The sequence below is a fragment of the Tamandua tetradactyla genome, chromosome 19 (genome assembly GCF_023851605.1).
Source record: "Tamandua tetradactyla isolate mTamTet1 chromosome 19, mTamTet1.pri, whole genome shotgun sequence".
In the NCBI taxonomy this organism is placed as follows: domain Eukaryota; kingdom Metazoa; phylum Chordata; class Mammalia; order Pilosa; family Myrmecophagidae; genus Tamandua; species Tamandua tetradactyla.
The window spans coordinates 57,034,295-57,053,518 of NC_135345.1; the positions used below are offsets into that span (position 1 = coordinate 57,034,295).

The 19,224-nt window shown below is 37.4% G+C and overlaps 1 protein-coding gene across 2 annotated transcripts in view; it reads left to right on the forward strand.

Moving 5' to 3' along the window:
- The window catches only part of ARL9 (ARF like GTPase 9), a 30,321-nt gene extending 13,536 nt beyond the window's left edge, over positions 1-16,785 (forward strand). For both annotated transcript variants that reach the window (XM_077136963.1, XM_077136964.1), the window contains 2 exons: positions 72-247; positions 15,948-16,785. In XM_077136963.1, the coding sequence (XP_076993078.1) occupies positions 72-247; positions 15,948-16,127 (356 nt within the window). In that variant the 3' untranslated portion in view covers positions 16,128-16,785. The remainder of the gene's footprint in view (positions 1-71; positions 248-15,947) is intronic.
- The last annotated feature ends 2,439 nt before the right edge of the window (positions 16,786-19,224 follow it).

The window sequence follows — 19,224 nt, forward strand, 5'->3', positions numbered from 1 at the left end:
CTTCCTACATCTGTGGTAGACATGTCTGTGATTTTTTAAATTGTGTATTCTTCTTCTACTGTTCTCTGTAGTTGGTGGCAGTGAACCTTTCCGCTCCTATTGGGAAATGTACCTGTCCAAGGGATTACTGCTGATCTTTGTGGTGGATTCAGCAGATCACAACCGATTACCTGAAGCAAAAAAACACCTTCATCAACTAATCGGAGCAAACCCAATCCTTCCTCTGGTTGTGTTTGCAAACAAACAGGTAAAAATCTTTGCATATGTAGACTGAACTCAATAGTTTTATTAATACAAGAAATAGAAATCTTATATTTTAATCACTAGATAGTTACAATATGCTGTATTTTCAATTCAATTAATACTTATGAGATCTACTGGATTATAAACTCCCTGAGGATAAAGACTGCCTTATTCATCTTTCTGTCCCTTGTAATCCTAGTATACTGCCTTGTATATAGTAGAAAGTCAACAAATATGTGTTGAATTTAATTCAATAAACAGTTAATGATTGCTGAATAGAATTCAACACAATATTTGAGTGCCTGTCATGTATAAAGAAATAGTTTTGACTTAGATCAATTAGACCTTTCTAAATTTATTTCACATGCACACATTTAAAATATTCAACATTCATAGCTTTGTGTATAGGATTGTAATATTAAAGTCCCTTTCTCAGTCGCTGGTTTGCAAATCATAAGAGAGCTCAACTTCTGTCTTTTTTCCTGCACTACTTCTATGGGTGAATGTTTATGGAAGTAAACTAAATAATTATAAGTAATGGTCTAGAGAATAAGTCTATGTTGAAGTCCAGTGTAAAAACTAAACCAAAAGATTTTAATATTCTGAAATTTTTAAATAAAGACTGTACCATTTTTTTAATTGGAACATCTTAAGTACCATAAACTACAAAGCTTTAGAAGATCATCATTCATGTAAGTGAACTGTAAACAGTTTATTCATTTAGCAAATGACTAGTGAGCAGAGGCAGTACTGTAACTTTAATAGCATTCAATCTAACAGCTCTAATAATAACAGTTACCCGGTATTATCTCCAATTAACACTTAATATGTTCTGGACACTCAGATAGGAACATTCCATATGTTATTTTAATTAATCCTCACTTCAACCCATGAACTAGATTTTTTTTACCACTTTTATCTGCATACCATACCGCCCATCCAGTATGTACAATCAGTGTCTCTCAGTAAATCAGTTTTGCTTTCATCACCACAGTCAGTTTTAGAATATTTTCATTGCTCCCAAAATAAAAAGCCCATATCACTTATTCTAGTTTGCTAGCTGCTGGAATGCAGTATACCAGAAACAGAAAGGCTTTTAAAAAGGGAAATTTAATAAGTTGTAAATTAACAGTTTTTAGCTTGTGGAAATGTCCCAATTAAAGAAAGTCTATAGAAATGTCCAATCTAAGGCATCCAAGGAAAGATAGCTTGATTCAAGAAGGCCAATGAAGTTCAGGGTTTCTCTCATAAGTGGAAGGGCACATGGCAAACACCAGTCAGTGGCTGGTGAGCTCTCTGTTTCATGGTTCTGCGGCATTCTGAAGTTTCCTCATGGCTGTTGTCATCCTTGTGAGGCATTCTCTCCAAAAATGTCTCCTCTTTTACAGGATCCCAGTAAACTAACCAAGACTCACTAGAATTACATCTCCATCTAATCAAGTTTAGTACCCACACTTGATTGAGTCACATCTCCATGGAGATAATCTAATTAAAGTTTCCAGCGTACAGTACTGAATAGGGATTAGAAGAAACGGACAAAATGGAATTAGGATTAAAACATGGCTTTTCTAGGGTACATAAATCCTTTCAAACCAGCACATCCCTTAAACCCCTCTGTTATTGACACTTAGCATTGGTGTGGTGATGGAAGAATATCAAAATATTAATGCTAACTGTAGTCCATAATTTGCATTAGGTATATTTTTTCCGCCTATTACGTTCTTATTAACACGTTGAAAATTGACATACATTTGTTCTGGTTCATGGAAAAATATTCATGTATTTACACTATTAACCACCCTCGTTGTCCACAACAGGGTTCATTATGTTATACAGTCCCATGTTTCATCCTCTAGCTTTCCTTCTATTGACATACACAACCCTAAACTTCAGCACAATGTTGAATAACAGTGGTATCCTTGACTTTTCCTGATCTTAGAGGGAAAGCTTTCAGTCTTTCATCATTGAGTATGATGCTAGCTATGAGTTTTCCATATATTCCTTTTATGGTGTTGAGGAAGTTTCCTTCTGTTTCTGTCTTTTGAAGTGTTTTGCCAAGAAAGGATGCTAGATTTTGTCAAATGCCTTTTCTGCATCAATCAATATCATGTGGTTTCCCCCCTTCTTTTTGTTACAGTGTAGTGTTACAGTAATTGATATTCTTGTCTTAAACCACCCTTGCATACCTGGAATAAAGCCCACTTGATCATGGTGTATAATTCTTTTAATGTGCTGATGGATTCAATTTGGAAGTATATGTTGAGGATTTTTGCAACTATATTAATAGAGAGATTGGCCTGTAATTTTCTTTTCTTGTAGTATGTTTATCTGGCTTTAGTATTAGGGTAATGTCAGCATCATAGAATGAGTTAAATAGCGTTCCCACTTCTTAAATTTTTTTGAAGAGTTTGAGCAGAAGTGGTGTTAGTTTTTCTTGGAAAGATTTTTAGAATTCACCTGTGAAACCATCTAGTCCTGGGCTTTTCTTTGTTGGTAGGTTTTTGATGACTGCTTCAACCTCTTTTCTAGTTATTGACTTGTCAAAGTCTCCTGTTTCTCCTAGTCAATGTCGGTTGTTCGTTTGTTTCTAGGAACTTGTCCATTTCATCTAACTTATCTAATTTGATGGCGTACAGGTGTTCATAGTATTCTCTTAATGATCTTTTTATTTCTGTAGTTAGTGGTAATGTGCCCCTCTCATTTCTGATTTTATTTGCATCTTCTCTCTTTTGTCTTTGTCAGCCTAACCATGGGTTTGCCAATTTCGTTGATCTTCTCAAATAACTCACTTTTGATTTTGTTGATTCTATTGTTTGTTTTTTGTTCTCATTTCATTTATTTCTGCTCTAGTCTTTGTTATTTCTTTCCTTTTGATTGCTTTGGGATCAGTTTGTTGTTCTTTTTCTAGTTCCTCCAGGTGTGCCATCAAGTCTTTGATTTTAGGTCTTCCTTCCTTTTTAATGTAGGCATTTAGGGTTATAAATATCCCTCTCAAGACTGCCTTCACTAGTATTTTGGAGAAAGCTTCAGAACACCACAGCACAGCCGAGCAGAGCCATGAGGCCAAGAAAACCAGAGTCCATCAACCAGAGACCTTTGGAGATTCTGAGAGAGCAGAGGACAACAGAATGATAAAAGCCACGAAGTAGAGTCCACCAGCCAGCAACCTTTGGAGGTGAAGAATTCCCCTGGGGGAACTTCATGAAGCAAGAGGCCTGGAGAGGAAGCTAGCGGATGACACCATGTTCACCCATATACCCTTCCAGATGAGAGAGAAACACTGACCATGTCCACCATGTACCTTTCCACTTGAGAGAGAAACCCCAAACTTCATTGGCCTACTTTTTCAAGGTATCTTTCCCTGGATACCTTAGATTGGACATTTTTATAGATTTGCTTAAACTGGGACATTTTCTCAGCCTTAGAATTGTAAACTAGCAACTTATTAAATTCCCCTTTTTTTAAAAGCCCCCCCCCAAAAAACTGCCTTCACTGCATCCCATCAATTTTGATATGTTGTGTTCTCATTTTCATTTGTCTCAAGATATTTACTGATTTATCTTGCAGTTTCTTTGACCCACTGATCATTTAAGAGTGTGTTGTTTAACCTGCATATCTTTGTGAATTTTCTAGTTCTCCTCCTGTTGTTGATTTCCTACTCCATTCTATTATGATCAGAGAAAGTGCTTGTTTAATTTCAGTATTTTAAAATTTATTGAGACCTGTTTTGTGGCCCAATATGTAGTCTATCTTGGAGAATGATCCATGAGCACTTGAGAATAATCTATATCCTGCTGTTTTGGAGTATAATATTCTGTATATGTCTGTTAGGTCTAGTTCATTATATTATTCAGGGTCTCTGTTTCCTTATTTATCATCTGTCTAGATGTTCTATCTATTGATGAGAGAGCTATAATTAAAGTTTTCAACTGATACTGTAAAAGGTTTATTTCTGCCTTGAGTTTTGTTAGTGTTTGCCTCATATATTTTGGGCACCTCAGTTAGGTACATGTACATTTATGATTGTGATTTCTTCTTTGTGGATTGTCTCTTTTATTAACATATAATGTCCTTCTTTGTCTCATTATATTTGCATGTAAAGTAGATTTTGACCAGTATTGGTATAGCTACCCTGGCTCCTTTTGGTTACTGTTTGCATGGCATAAGTTTTTCCAGAGTTTCACTTTCAACTTATCTGTATCCTTGAGTGTAAGGTAAGTCTCTTGTAGACTCTTTAGATGGATCTTTTTTTTTTTTAATCCATTTTACCTTGTTGAATCTTTTTATTGGAGAGTTTATTCCATTAACATTCAATATTATTGCTGTAAAGGCAGTACTTCAAGCATTTTTTCCTTTTGCTTTTATGTGTCATCTTTTATTTTCATCTCTATCTTCTTACTCTTTTATTTACCAAACTGGTAGTCTTCATTTTTACAGTTTCCTCCAAGCTTCTCTCCCCTGTCTTTTTCTTTTAAGCCTTCAGAATTCCCTTTACCGTTCTTGTAGGGTATGTCTCTTGTTAACAAACTCTCTCAGCTTCTGTTTATCTGTGGATGTTTTAAACTATTCCTTGTTTTTGAAGGTCAATTTTGCTGGATAATTAATTCTTGGCTGGAAGTTTTTCTCTTTCAATATTTTAGATATATCATACCACAGTCCTTTTGCTTCCATGATTTCTTATGTGAGATAGCACTTAGTCTTATTGGGTATACTTTGTATATGATGGATTGCTTTTCTCTTGCTGTTTTCAGAATTCTCTATCTTTGGCAATTAAGAGCCTGATTAGTATATGTCTTGGAGTAGGTCTATTCATATTTATTCTGATTTTGAGTATGTTATACTTTTTGGACAAGTATATTTATGTCTTTCAAAAGAGTTGGGAAATTTTAATCCATTATTTCCTCAAATATTCTTTCTGTCCCCTTTTCCTTCTCTTCTCTTTCTAGAACACCCATGACATGTATGTTTTGGCACTTCATGTTGTCATTCCATTCCTTGAAACCCTGCTTAACTTTTTCCATTCTTTTGTCTGTTTGATTTTGGATTTCTTGTCTTTTAGCTCACTGATCTTTTTTTCTGCCTGTTTATATCTAGTGTATTTTTAATCTCATCTGTTGTGCCTTTCATTCCCATAAGTTCTGTTATTTTTCTTTGCATGCTTTCAAATTCTTCTTTATGAGCACCCAGTGTCTTAATGGCCTTTATCTCTTTATGTATATTTTCTTTAACTCCTTGAATTGATTTAGATTTGTTTGAGCATCTTTGATTAGTTGTTCCAAATTCTGTATCTCCTCCAACTTTTTAATTTATTCCTCTGACTGGGCCATATAATCCTGTCTATTAATATGGCTTGTAATTTTTTTTTTGAGGGTTAGAAATTTGTATTGTCGGACACACTTGAACTATAGAATTCAGGTGAACATTATATAGTGTAAGTGAACTCTGTTTTGCTTTAGATTTGATACGTTACTTTCTCTCATTCTCAAAGTAAATCCTATTTCTTAACTTACCCAAAAGTCTTGCTACAGTAGACGCCAACATAGAGAAAATGAGGTTAAAAGTAATCTCCATCCTGCAAAATACGAACTCACACAGAACCAGCAAAATAACAATGCAACACAGATTAGCCAGATGAATTACACAGAATGAAGGGGTGATGACAGAGAATGGCCACCACTGCGGGGCGGGGGTGGCTGAAACAGCTGATTGTCAAGGGGTTGCAGAAGGCAGCATCTCACCCCACAATTGGGACTTGAGTTTTAAAGACTCAGACATTGGATTCCGTCAACATACCAGGCACAGATTCGTTTCTCAGACATAATAGATAGTAATTTCAATTCTAAAGAGACTAATGTCACTCCGGTCTATTCTTCCCTGTGGTGAAATTTACATGGGAAGCCAATTCAGGTCAGGAAATTGCTTGGAGAGTCTGAAGCTAGAGCTGAAAGGTTGGACAATTTGTGCGTGTTCTGCCATCAGGATGTGGCTGATTCATCTAGGAGGCCCTGAAGCCTCTCCTCTGGTAGTGTGGGATTCACATGGACAACGTTTTCTCTCAATTTTGCACAATTTTCTCAACTCTAGTGTGTAGCCAGACTATTTTTATGTTGGCTGGAACTCAGATGTGAAGACAGACAAGTAAAACCAAAAAACACATCCCCTAATCTCTGGCCTAGAGAGAGCCAGATACCACATAACGCTACCTTCTACTCTCTTGAATAGTGGAAACTTTTCCTTTAGAATTTCACGTACTATTGCCTATTTATAATTTAGTTTACCATAATGATTCTTTTTTAAAAAATCACTTTACTTCTGTCTGCCCTGCCTAGAGAACTTGCCAACCACCAACCACCACCCCAAATACCACTACCACAAAATAACACATGATCAGATAGTAATACAAATTGCCTTTAAAAATTTCACTAAGATTCTTAAAAGAGTAAACAACTTAGCCCACTGTGGACAAACTCTGTTATAATCTTTTCATTCTACATGTCACACAGTACGTGTGCCAAATTAAAAGAGAAAAACACAATTAAAGAATGTAGAATACCAGTTATTATCTGATGTGCATTGTTTTGTCCCTCGATTTCAAAATATTGAAATATATCCGGCAATGGAACAGATAATTATCTTATTATATAAGATACTGTTCTAAAAATGATCATGGTGATGAATATACAACCATGTGGTGAAACTGTGAGTCATTGATTATGTACTTTGGATGGACTGTATGGTGTATGAAAATATCTCAATAAAAATATTTTTTTAAAGTAAAGACGGCACTAAAATAGAAATATGGTATAAAACTTCCAAGCATTAAGGAAAAAAATAGAACAGGGACTTCCGGAGAAGATGGCAGCTTAGTAAGACGCGCGGGTCTTAGTTCCTCCTCCAGAAAAGCAACTAAAGAAACAGAAACAATACGAAACAGCTCCCAGAGTCACGACAGAGACCAAAAAGACAGCGTACCCCATTCTGGAACAGCTGAACGGGCAGGGAGAATCTGCTGCGGTGAGATACCCAAGGGGCGTGCGTTTTCCCGGCCGGGGCGGCTGGCGACTGGGGTCCCCTCCATGCACGTGGCTCCCCGGTCTGACTGGGAACGTTGGATAGCGGGGCCCTCCCATCACGCTTGGCGTTTCGGGCCAGCTGGGCAATTAGGACCGGCACTCTCCCAAGCCGCGGCGGCCAGCGACCCTCCCTTCACGCGCGGTTTCCTGGGCCGACTGCCGTGCAGACAGACGAGCGCCACGAGCGCCACCTACTGGGCAGGAAAAGAAAAACAGAGCCCAGAGATTTCACAGAAAAAGCTTTCAACCAGCTGGGTCCCACACCCAGGGAAATCTGATCAAATGCCCAGACACCAGCAGAAAATAATGGATGACGCTTGGAAAATTGAAGATATGGCCCAGTCAAAGGAACAAACCAATAGTTCAAATGAGATACAGGAGCTGAGACAACTAATGCTGAATATACGAACAGAAATGGAAAAACTCTTCAAAAACCAAATCAATAAATTGAGGGAGGACATGAAGAAGACATGGGCTGAACAAAAAGAAGAAATAGAAAATCTGAAAAAACAAATCACAGAACTTATGGGAGTGAAGGACAAAGAAGAAAAAATGGAAAAAACAATGGATACCTACAATGATAGATCTAAAGAGACAGAAGCTACAATTAGTGAACTGGAGGATGGAACATCTGAATTCCAAAAAGAAACAGAAACTATAGGGAAAAGAATGGTAAAACTTGAGCAGGGGATCAGGGAACTGAAGGACAATATGAAGCGCACAAATATACGTGTTGTGGGTGTCCCAGAAGGAGAAGAGAAGGGAAAAGGAGGAGAAAAACTAATGGAAGAAATTATCACTGAAAATTTCCCAACTCTTATGAAAGACCTAAATTTACAGATCCAAGAAGTGCAGCGCACCCCAAAGAGAATAGACCCAAATAGGTGTTCTCCAAGACACTTACTAGTTAGAATGTCAGAGGTCAAAGAGAAAGAGAGGATCTTGAAAGCAGCAAGAGAAAAACAATCAATCACATACAAGGGAAACCCAATAAGACTATGTGTAGATTTCTCAGCAGAAACCATGGAAGCTAGAAGACAGTGGGATGATATATTTAAATTATTAAAAGAGAAAAACTGCCAACCAAGACTCCTATATCCAGCAAAATTGTCCTTCAAAAATGAAGGAGAAATTAAAACATTTATAGACAAAAAGTCACTGAGAGAATTTGTGACCAAGAGACCAGCTCTGCAAGAAATACTAAAGGGAGCACTAGAGTCAGATACGAAAAGACAGAAGAGAGAGGTATGGAGTAAAGTGTAGAAAGAAGGAAAATCAGATATGATATATATAATACAAAAGCCAAAATGGTAGAGGAAAATATTATCCAAACAGTAATAATACTAAAAGTTAATGGACTGAATTTCCCAATCAAAAGACATAGAATGGCAGAATGGATTACGACCCAGCAATACCACTGCTAGGTATCTACTCAAGGGACTTAAGGGCAAAGACACAGACGGACATTTGCACACCAGTGTTTATAGCAGCATTATCTACAATTGCAAAGAGATGGAAACAGCCAAAATGTTCATCAACAGACGAGTGGCTAAACAAACTGTGGCATATACCTATGATGGAATATTATGCAGCTTTAAGACAGACTAAACTTATGAAGCATGTAATAACATGGATGGACCTAGAGAACATTATGCTGAGTGAGTCTAGCCCAAAACTAAAGGACAAATACTGTAAGGTCCCACTGATGTGAACTGGCATTCGAGAATCAGCTTGGAATATATCATTGGTAACAGAGACCAGCAGGAGTTAGAAACAGGGTAAGATAATGGGTAATTGGAGCTGAAGGGATACAGACTGTGCAACAGGACTAGATACAAAAACTCAAAAATGGACAGCACAATAATACCTAAGTGTAATGTAACTAGGTTGGAACACTGAATGAAGCTGCACCTGAAATATGGTTTTTTGTTTGTTTGTTTGTGTGTTTGTATCTTTTGTTTTTGTTTTTTTCTTTTTCCTTTATATATATATATATATATATATATACTATTAGTATTATTATTTTAATTCTCTTCTCTGTATTAACATTCTATATCTTTTTCTGCTGTTTTGCTAGTTCTTTTCCTAAATCGATGCAAATGTGCTAAGAAATGATGATCATACATCTATGTGATGATACTAAGAAGTACTGAGTGCATTTGTAGAATGGAATGATTTCTAAATGTTGTGTTAATTTCTTTTCTTTTTTTTGATTAATAAATTAAAAAAAAAATAGAACAAAGGTAACTTGTCTAGATAGCAAAAGCAGGAAAACAAGGCAAATGAAAACCCAAAACCAGATGACAGGAAGTCTAAATATATTGATAATCACAATATATGCTAATAAGTTAAAGTCATGCATTAAAGGACAGTGACACTCAGGCTAGATGAAACTTTAAGGCTTGTAATTTTTTGCTTACATCTGAGCATCTGATTATCTTGATGCGATTATTCAGAAGGTCAGTTTCTCTCTTGCTTAGTTTTTTGTTGTTGATTGGATTTTTGGAAAGGCTCTTCTTTGACACTTCGTCTATCAGCATTTCCAAGTCAAAACACCTAGGCAGGTGATACAGACCAGTTTCAAAGGGCCCTGGGGAGAGGGTCAGGAAAAAAATAATAAAGTCTTTTTGTCAGGCCCCCAAGGCATATGGCATTCTCCAGGAACCTATTCCCCTCAGGCCTAAGAAGTTAGGGATTTTTAGCCCTCTGCTGGCTTCACCTCTGATTCAGTGGCAACAATGGTGCGTGTTCTGTTTGCTAGAGCTGCCAGAATGTAGTATTCTAGAAATGGGCAGGCTTTTACAATGGGGATTTATTAGCTTACAAATTTATAGTTCTAAGGCTGAGAAAATGTCCAAATTAAGGCATCAACTGGAAAATACCTTCTCTGAAGAAAGGCCACCGGCTTGTGAGACTTCTCTGTCACATGGGAAGGCACATGGTTGGCATCTGCTTGTCCTTTCCCAGGTTTTGTTGTTTTCAGCTTCTGACTTCAGTGTTTTCCTCTCTCAGCTCCTTTGGGGGCTTTTTCTCTGTGAGCTTCTCTTAATTTTATTTCTCTTGAAAGACTCCAATAAAAGTGTTAAGACCCATCTTGAATGGGCTGGGCCACATCTTAATTGAAATACCCTAAACAAAATGTCCTACCTACAACAGGTCAGCATTCACAGGAGCTTTAAAAGAACGTGGCCTTTTCTGGGATATACAAAGGCTTGAAACCACCACAGCACTCCAGCACCTGATTGGGATGGGCTAAAGCAGCGGGACCTAACAGTCTAAATTTGCCAGCCAATAGCTGGATTAGTACTAGGCCATGTCCCCCTCTGTTGTTGGAGGAGGTCTTTACAGCCCTCCCAGCCCACTGCAGCCCTCCAGGCAGGGTCTGACCAACCCAAAGCTGCTTCGCTTTAGGGTGGGAAGTGGGTGCCTGGAGTCATGGCTGAGTTATTCATAGTTCTTCACTGTAATTTCTCAGTCTCTTTGTCCTGCTCTTCCCTGGATGCTGTATGGTACTCCCCTGGTCTCTGGAACCCAAAACAGTTGTTTTGGACCGTCTCTGCCTTTTCACTAGCTGTTTTTGGAAGAGTGGTAGTAAGTCCTGCAGCTCTCTGTTCAGCCATGTTCCTGGAAGTCTCTTCCTCTGTCTCTTTTTAAACATTTTTTATTGGGAAATATAACTGTTCTACTTTGTTATCTGCTGGAATGCAATATACCAGAAACGGAATGACTTTTTAAAAAGGGGAATTTAATAAGTTGCCAGTTTACAGTACTAAGGCCAAGAAAATGTCCCCATTAAAACAAGTCTATAGAAATGTCTAGTCAAAGGCATCCAGAAAAATATACCTTGGTTCAAGAAGGCCGATGAAGTTCAGGGTTTCTCTCTCAAGTGGAAGGCATATGGTGAACAGTCAGTTTCTTTCTCGGCCAGAAGGGCACATGGCGAGCACAGCATCATCTACTAGCTTTCTCTCCTGGCTTCCTGTTTCATGAAGCTCCCTAGGAAGCATTTTCCTTTTTCATCTCCAAAGGTCGCTGGCTGGTGGACTCTGCTTGTAATGGCTATGTCGTTCTGCTCTGCTCTCTCTGAATCTCTAGCTTTCTCCAAAAAGTTTCCTCTTTTATAGGACTTCAGAAACTAATCAAGACCCACCCGAAAGAGTGGAGACATGTCGTAACTTAATCCAGCTTAACAGCCACTCTTGATTAAATCACATCTCCAGGGAGATGATCTAATTACAGTTTCAAGCATACAGTATTGAATAAGGATTAGAAGAAATGGCTGCCTTTACAAAATGGGATTGGGATTAAAACATGGCTTTTCTAGGGTACATACATCCTTTCAAACTGGCACAATAACATATATACATAAAAGTGATAAATTTCAAAGCTCAGTGTAATAAATAGTTATAGAGCAAATTTCAAAGTATAGTATGGGATTCAGTTCCACAACTTTAGGTATTTCCTTCTGGCTGTTCTAATATACTAGAACCTAAAAAGAAATATCTATATAATGATTCAGTAGTGATCACCATTTGTTAAATCCTAACTTCTGTGTTACAATCCTCCCTCTCACTTGATCATTCTCTCAGTCTTCAGGGATATTTGGGCAATGACCATTCTAACATCTTCATGTTGAAAAGAGGTGTTAACATTATGGGATAGGGGAATGCAAGTGATTAATGTTCTGGGAGAGATTGGAACCAGGGCTTATCTGGTATAGGAACAAATCCTCCATTTATTTTCTCTCTCTCTCTCTCTCTCTCTCTCTCTCTCTGTTTCTCTCTCTCTCTCTCTCCTTTCCTCCCTTCCTCTTCTTCCTCCTTTCTTTCTGGGGTGGTGGTGGTGCATGGTCCAAGAATCAAACACAGGTCTCCTGCATGGAAGGCGAGCATTCTACCACTGAACTACCCATGCACCCCCTCCATTGTTTTTTAATGCTTGCTCCTTTAGTATCTAAAGAAGTGATGAAAATGGAGATCTAAATAGCAAAATCACAACACAGTTTCAAGTTAGAATTTATTAGGCCCATTTTCCGGATGTAAAATGTAAGCCCCAGAGAGATTAAATAATTTGCCCAGGATCATACTGTTATAGTATACCAGATGTGACATTCAACCTATGCTTTTATATTCTATTACACTGCCCCTACAAGAGCATTTCTGAGAGGTTCTAGGAGTAAAGGTAGAATATTGAGAAAGTCCTTCTCATGACAAAGTATTATTTGGATAAATTGCTTACTCTTAAATCAAATACAGCTAAGTATTCTGTGAAATGAGGTTATGAATGATTCCTAGATAATACTGATGATGGTAAAAACAAAAGCAAACAAAAATAAATAATAGACAACATTTGCCAAATGCTAGGCACTGTCCTAAGTGCTTTACATGTATTAATTTAATCCACACAGCAACCTATGGAAGAGATATTATTATTATATCCTCACTTTACAGAAAGGAACTTGCTTAGAGTCACAGAAGTAGGAAGTGTCAGAAAGTCCAGAGTCTCTTTCTTGGAATGTCTCCCTGTGCAATTACTATTGCATTAATTCTTTTAATTAATTAATTAATAATTATTATTAATTACTACTCCATTCTTTTAGGGAGAGAGATGGGCAACTTTGATATCCAAGAAAGGAATAGTAGTCTAAAATATATTTCCTTTTCATTGTTTACTGAACTGAAGTCAAATTAAATGGAAAATTGAACTTTGTTAACCAATATTTAGTGTCTTTACTTCCTCATACTTTGTGCCTTTTGCTGTTTTAGCAGTAGTTCTTCCTATGTGCATTCACGAAGGACAGGCTGGCTCATGTATCCCTGGCATTGCTGGGGGGAACTTGCTGTACAATTGAGACTGCATCACTTATCATAATTGAAATATGCAGTTAGTGAGAAGCTTTGTCTAGACTCGCTATTCTCCTCCACTGTTACCACCTCCTTTGGACTCAACATCAGATATAGACGAATACTAGTCAACAAAGGAATCCAACCCAGTTCCCAAATCTCCTATTATCAAAATGTTTTCCAAATATTTCAGCTAGCACTTTTGTATACCAAAGCCCATAAACCTAAGCCTAAATCAGAAGTGCATTTTAGGTTCATAAAAGGCACTTTTCTAGGTTATGACCTTCTGTTATCTCCCTTAAAGTGTATCCAATATATCCCCTTTTCCAGAGTGGTAGTAGATTATGCTTTCTGTTTATTCTACATAATTTATTTCAGAATATTGCAAACAGGTTTTTCCAATTTGAGCATGCATGTAAATGTTCAGAATCACCACAAGGGATTGTACAAATGTTCAAGATAAATATTTTTTAAACTTAAAAAAAAATAGGGCACCTATTGCAATGTGCTGGGCACTTAACATAAATTATCTCATTTAATCCTCACAAAGCCATTTTTAGTTAAAACAACAGAAGCTGCCCACTTAAATATGAGATCATCTTTGAATTCATGATTATTTCTTTCATGAAATGGGGTGATATTTTCTTGCATTTTAGTTTACATAACCTGATCAACAAGTAGATGTGGAGCCTTAAAGTATGTCTTATCATAAACCATAATAAATACTTCAGACTGTGATATTTGTATGTTACTCCTCTTCCTCTGTTATCTTTTCTTTTCATTAAAAATTATGAACCACTTGAAACATAAAGAAATATGGAGAATGATGTACTCAGCACCATATACCTACCACCCAGCTTGGGTAGATCTTAACATTTTGCCTGTTTTCTTAAGATCTTCTTTCCTTCATCCCTTCCTTCATTCCACAATGGAAACCTTACCGATGTAATCAAAACCTACTTTGTTTTCTTGCCTGATCTTGTTACCCCTCCTTCCCTCTTTAACCATTGCTCTGATTTTGGTGGTTATCATTTTCTTGATGTTTTTATAGTTTTATTAAATGCTTTTATATCTACAAACAACATATATTTTTACATGTTCTTATGCTTTATAAAAATGGCATACTCTATATATTCTTTTGCAGTCTGCTTTGCATTTTTTTCAACATATTTTTGAAACTTCCTATACTGACATTAGTTCATTTAGGTTAACTGCTGTATAGTATTCCATTGTATGAATATACCACAATTTTACCATTTTCTTGTTGCTGGGTATTTGGATTATTTCCCAGTTTTGATTGTTATAAACAGTGCTGCAGTGAAACTTTGTTGTGTCTCTTTTTGGACATGTATGAATTTCCCCTAGGGCATACACCTGAAAGAGGAATTTCTAGGTTTTCATATTTGTACATATTCAATTTTACTAGATATTACCAAATTGCTTTTCAATGACGTTACATCAATTTATTCTTCATTAGAATATGACAGTGTCTGCAGCTCCACATCTTTGTCAATATTCGGTATTGTCATACTTTTCTATTTATGGCAATCTGATGGGATGAAATTATATCTTATTTTAATACTAGTCAGTTTGAATATCTTTGTATATGTATATGGTTTTTGAAGTTTCTGAATTACCTATCAATATCTTTTTGCCACTTCCTATTAAGGTATTTATCTTTTCTTATTTGCACTTCAGGTATTTCATACATTTTGGAAAAACAATCCTTTGTTAGTCATATGCATTACACATATCTTTTCCAGCATCCTGGTGGCTTATGATTTTACTTTGTTTAGTGTCCTTTTTTATACAGATGGTTTCCATTTTTAATAATCAAATGTATCAATATTTTCTTTCATCATTTGTGTCACTGGTATCTTCATTAGATGGAATAAACATAGCAAAGCAGTATTGCCCATTTGGTGTCAAACTTAACTTTTACTTAGGTTTAATAATAGATGGTTTGTATATTCTAGTTTAAGATTCATGCATCTTTGTTGACATTCATTGGCCAAAAATTTAATCTCTGCTTTTAGACGACTCTCTGATTCAAGTTGTTTTATAAGAATTTAAAAAATCATCTTCCTACCTTTAATTTTTGGATTAATAACACTGTTAAGGCATAATTATGTAAGTGGGGGGCCAACTTGATATTTATAGCTGATGTGCTTTATCATTACAAAAAGCCCTTCCTCCCATCCAATGTCCTCCCTCTCCCATACTCTGCCTTCCCAGTTCCAGCAGTAAACTTATTAACCTGAGACACTATCCACATGTTACTTTTTTGAGCCTATAACACAATTTCAGAACTTACTACAGGCTCTAGAACTAAATGAATTCAGGTTTCAAACAAGTAATATATATGGAGACTACCAACATTTGTAAATAATTTTTGAGATGGACAAAAAAAGATGAATCAAATTTGCATTGTTAAATTGTTAAATGCAAATGAAAAAGAATTGATCTTATTAAAAATAATTGAAGAAAAATAAAATGAAAATAAAATAAATGATAGCAGATTAACTGCGCTCTGTAGAAAGTTGATCAGAGAATTATATTGTTTAAGTGTCATTCCAGAAAATTCATTCATGACAATTCCAAATGCTGGTATAACACCGATGAAAATATTTACATTTGAACCTATGAGGTCATAATAATGGGGTTACAATGTCCTCCCTGCTAAAATGGTGGCATCACTGAAATTAATAAATGAGATAATAAATGTATCTATCCCAAAGACTTGCAAAATAACCAACTTTTTCCTATTCTTTTTCCATTTTGGGTTAAGGATCTTGAATCAGCCTATCATATCACAGATATCCATGAGGCCCTGGCATTATCTGAGGTGGGAAATGACAGGAAGATGTTCTTGTTTGGAACCCAAGTGACTGAGAATGGCTCAGAGATTCCCTCCACCATGCAAGATGCCAAAAACCTGATTGCACACCTGGCTGAGGATGTAAAGTGACCGTGACCAGGCCCAGGCCTCAGGACAGCTCACCATCAGCTCACATGTCATCATGGAGTGTTGAGTGGCAGGCTTGCAGTAAAAAATTTCCACCTTCAAATAAAAAATAAGCCATTTCCTATTTTCTCAATGCATAGCATATTCAGAGATACTATTAATTTAAATTTATTAAGAGCATCTCTTTATTTAGATTATGAACTTTAAAATGTTTGTAAAACAACATATTTGTGGAGATTTATATTTTTAATCAACAGAATTAAAATGAACATTAGCAAGTGCTGGGGATTGAATCATGTACCCCACAAAGGGCATGTCTGGATCCCAATCCCTGGTCCTGTGGTTTGAACCCATTTATAAATAGGACCTTTGAAGGGGTTTAGTAAATATGTGCCCAAACTGAATGAGGGTGGGTCTTATTAATCCAAAATTGCTGAAGTGTCCTATAAGCAAAATAATTTGGAGTATAAAGTCACTTAGTGCAGCAAGAAGCTGGAAATCAACAGAACCTGGAAAAGACACCACCATATGCATTGCCATGTGGTGCAAAAGCCAAGGAACCCCAAAGGTTTCTGGCCAGTCAGAAGATACAGGCCACAGGAGGAAGCAAGGCTTCTAGTCTCTGAAGCTGTGAGCCAATAAATTCCTGTTGTTGAGTCAATCTGTTGTATGGTATTTGTTTTAGCAGCTAGGATATTAATACAGCAAGCATTCATCCTATTGTGATTTTTAAATGACGTGAAATTTACTTCCGGGCCAAGATGGCAGCTTAGCAATGTGTGCATTTTAGTTCGTCCTCCAGAACAACCAGAAACAGCACAGAACAGCTCCTGGGGCCATGTCAGTGACTGGACACACAGTGTAACCCAATCTGGACCAGCTGGACCGCCTGCGAGTCCCCCCCAGAAACGTGAGTTCCCCAAGCCATGACAACTGGTGCCCTTCCCCCACAGGCTGCTTCCCAGAGGGGAAATGAAGGAGACTTTACCAGCAACAGGGGCTGAGCCCAACCAAATGCCAATTGTGGAATTAATTAACAAATTCTGACTATTAAAATTAGGCCCTCAGCTCAGGTGAACCTGGTCAAAGTGGAGGTCGCTCATTTTTGCCCCGGTGCCAAGGGGGCAGGGCTGATGGAAAAAGAAAAAAAAAGGAAACAGAGGTTTTTGTGGCTGTGTTTCTACGAAGGCTTGACTGCCCTTGGATACAGTGGCAGGGCTTCTCAGGCTGCAACTGCCCCAGGCATAGGCAGAAACAAGATCATTTGAGGGCTTGTGTGGAGCCTGTGCCTTCCCCAGGGGAGGGGTGAAGCCCAACTCAGGTGGAATCCCTCCCTCAAGGAATTCAGACACCAGGGATTGGTAATTTGAAGCCATTAAAGCCAGCCTACAACCTCTCCTCTGTCTCCACCACACCCCCAGCAGGGAGAGTCTGCCAAAGTTAAAGGTATCGCATCATCTTAGCTGGTGGGACCTGCAGGCAGACAAGCACCACATACTGGGCAGGATAAAAAAAACAGAGCTCAGAGACTTCACAGGAAAATCTTTCAACCTGCTGGGTCTCTCCCTCAGGGAAAACTGACACAGGCAACTCTTTCCTCCTGATAGGAGGCCAGTTTGGTCTGGGAAAATCCAGCTGGGGTCTATACCTAAGTAGACCTCCTAAGCGTGGGGGGGGGGGGGAAAGGCACCATACAAGCAGGGCAAGAAACAAGAAAACAAGAACTGAAAAATTCTCCTCTGTTAAGCAAAACCTAAGCTAGAGGTTCAGATAAAGCTGAACTGAATGTCAAAGAACAGATAGACAACAAATTCATCCACCAAGAAAACCCTAGGTAAAAGAAGTGAAAGCAATCTCCAGAATAAACTAATTAAGGTAATTAAATGCCTAGATGCCAGCAAAAAATAATAGATCACACTAGGAAAATTGAAGCTATGGCCCAGTCAAAGGAACAAACCAATAATTCAAATGAGATACAGGAGCTGAAACAATTAATTCAGAATATACGAACAGACATGGAAAACCTCATCAAAAACCAAATCGATGAATTGAGGGAGGATATAAAGAAAGCAAGGAATGAACAAAAAGAAGAAATGGAAAGTCTGAAAAAACAAATAACAGAACTTATGGGAATGAAAGGCATGGTAGAGAGATGAAAAAACAATGGAAACCTACAATGGTAGAGTTCAAGAGGCAGAACATAGGATTAGTGAACTGGAGGATGGAACATCTGAAATCTGACAAGAAAAAGAAAATATAGGGGAAAAATATGAGCAGAGACTCAGGGAATTGAAAGACAATATGAGGCACATGAATATATGTGTTGTGGGTGTCCCAGAAGGAGAAGAGGAGGGAAAAGGAGGAGAAAAACTAATGGAGGAAATTATCACTGAAAATTTCCCAACTCTTATGAAAGACCTAAAATTACAGATCCAAGAAGTGCAGCGTACCCCAAAGAGAATAGATCCAAATAGACGTACTCCAAGATATTTACTAATCAGAATGTCAGAGGTCAAAGAGAAAGAGAGAATCTTGAAAGCAGCAAGAGAAAAGCAATCCATCACATACAAGGGAAGCCCAATAAGAAAGCCCAATAAGAAATCTAAGCCCTGTGTAGATTTCTCAGCAGAAACCATGGAGGTGAGAAGACAGTGGGATGATGTATTTAAATTATTAAAAGAGAAAAACTGCCAACCAAAAATTCTATATCCAGCAAAATTGTCCATCAAAAATGAGGGCAAAATTAAAATATTTTCATACAAAAAATCACAGAGAGAATTTGTGACCAAGAGACCAGCTCTGCAAGAAATACTAAAGGGAGGACTGGAGACAGATATGAAAAGACAGAAGAGAGAGGTGTGGAGAAGAGTGTAGAAAGGAAGACTATGAGTAAAGGTAAAAAAGAGGAAAATTAGATATGACATAGAAATCAAAAGGCAAAATAGTAGAAGAAAGTACTACCCATGCAGTAATAACACTAAATGTTAATGGATTAAACTCCCCAAACAAAAGACATAGACTGGCAGAATGGATTAAAAAACAGGATCCATCTATATGCTGTCTCTACTCAAAGGACATGCGGGCAAGGACACAAATGGAC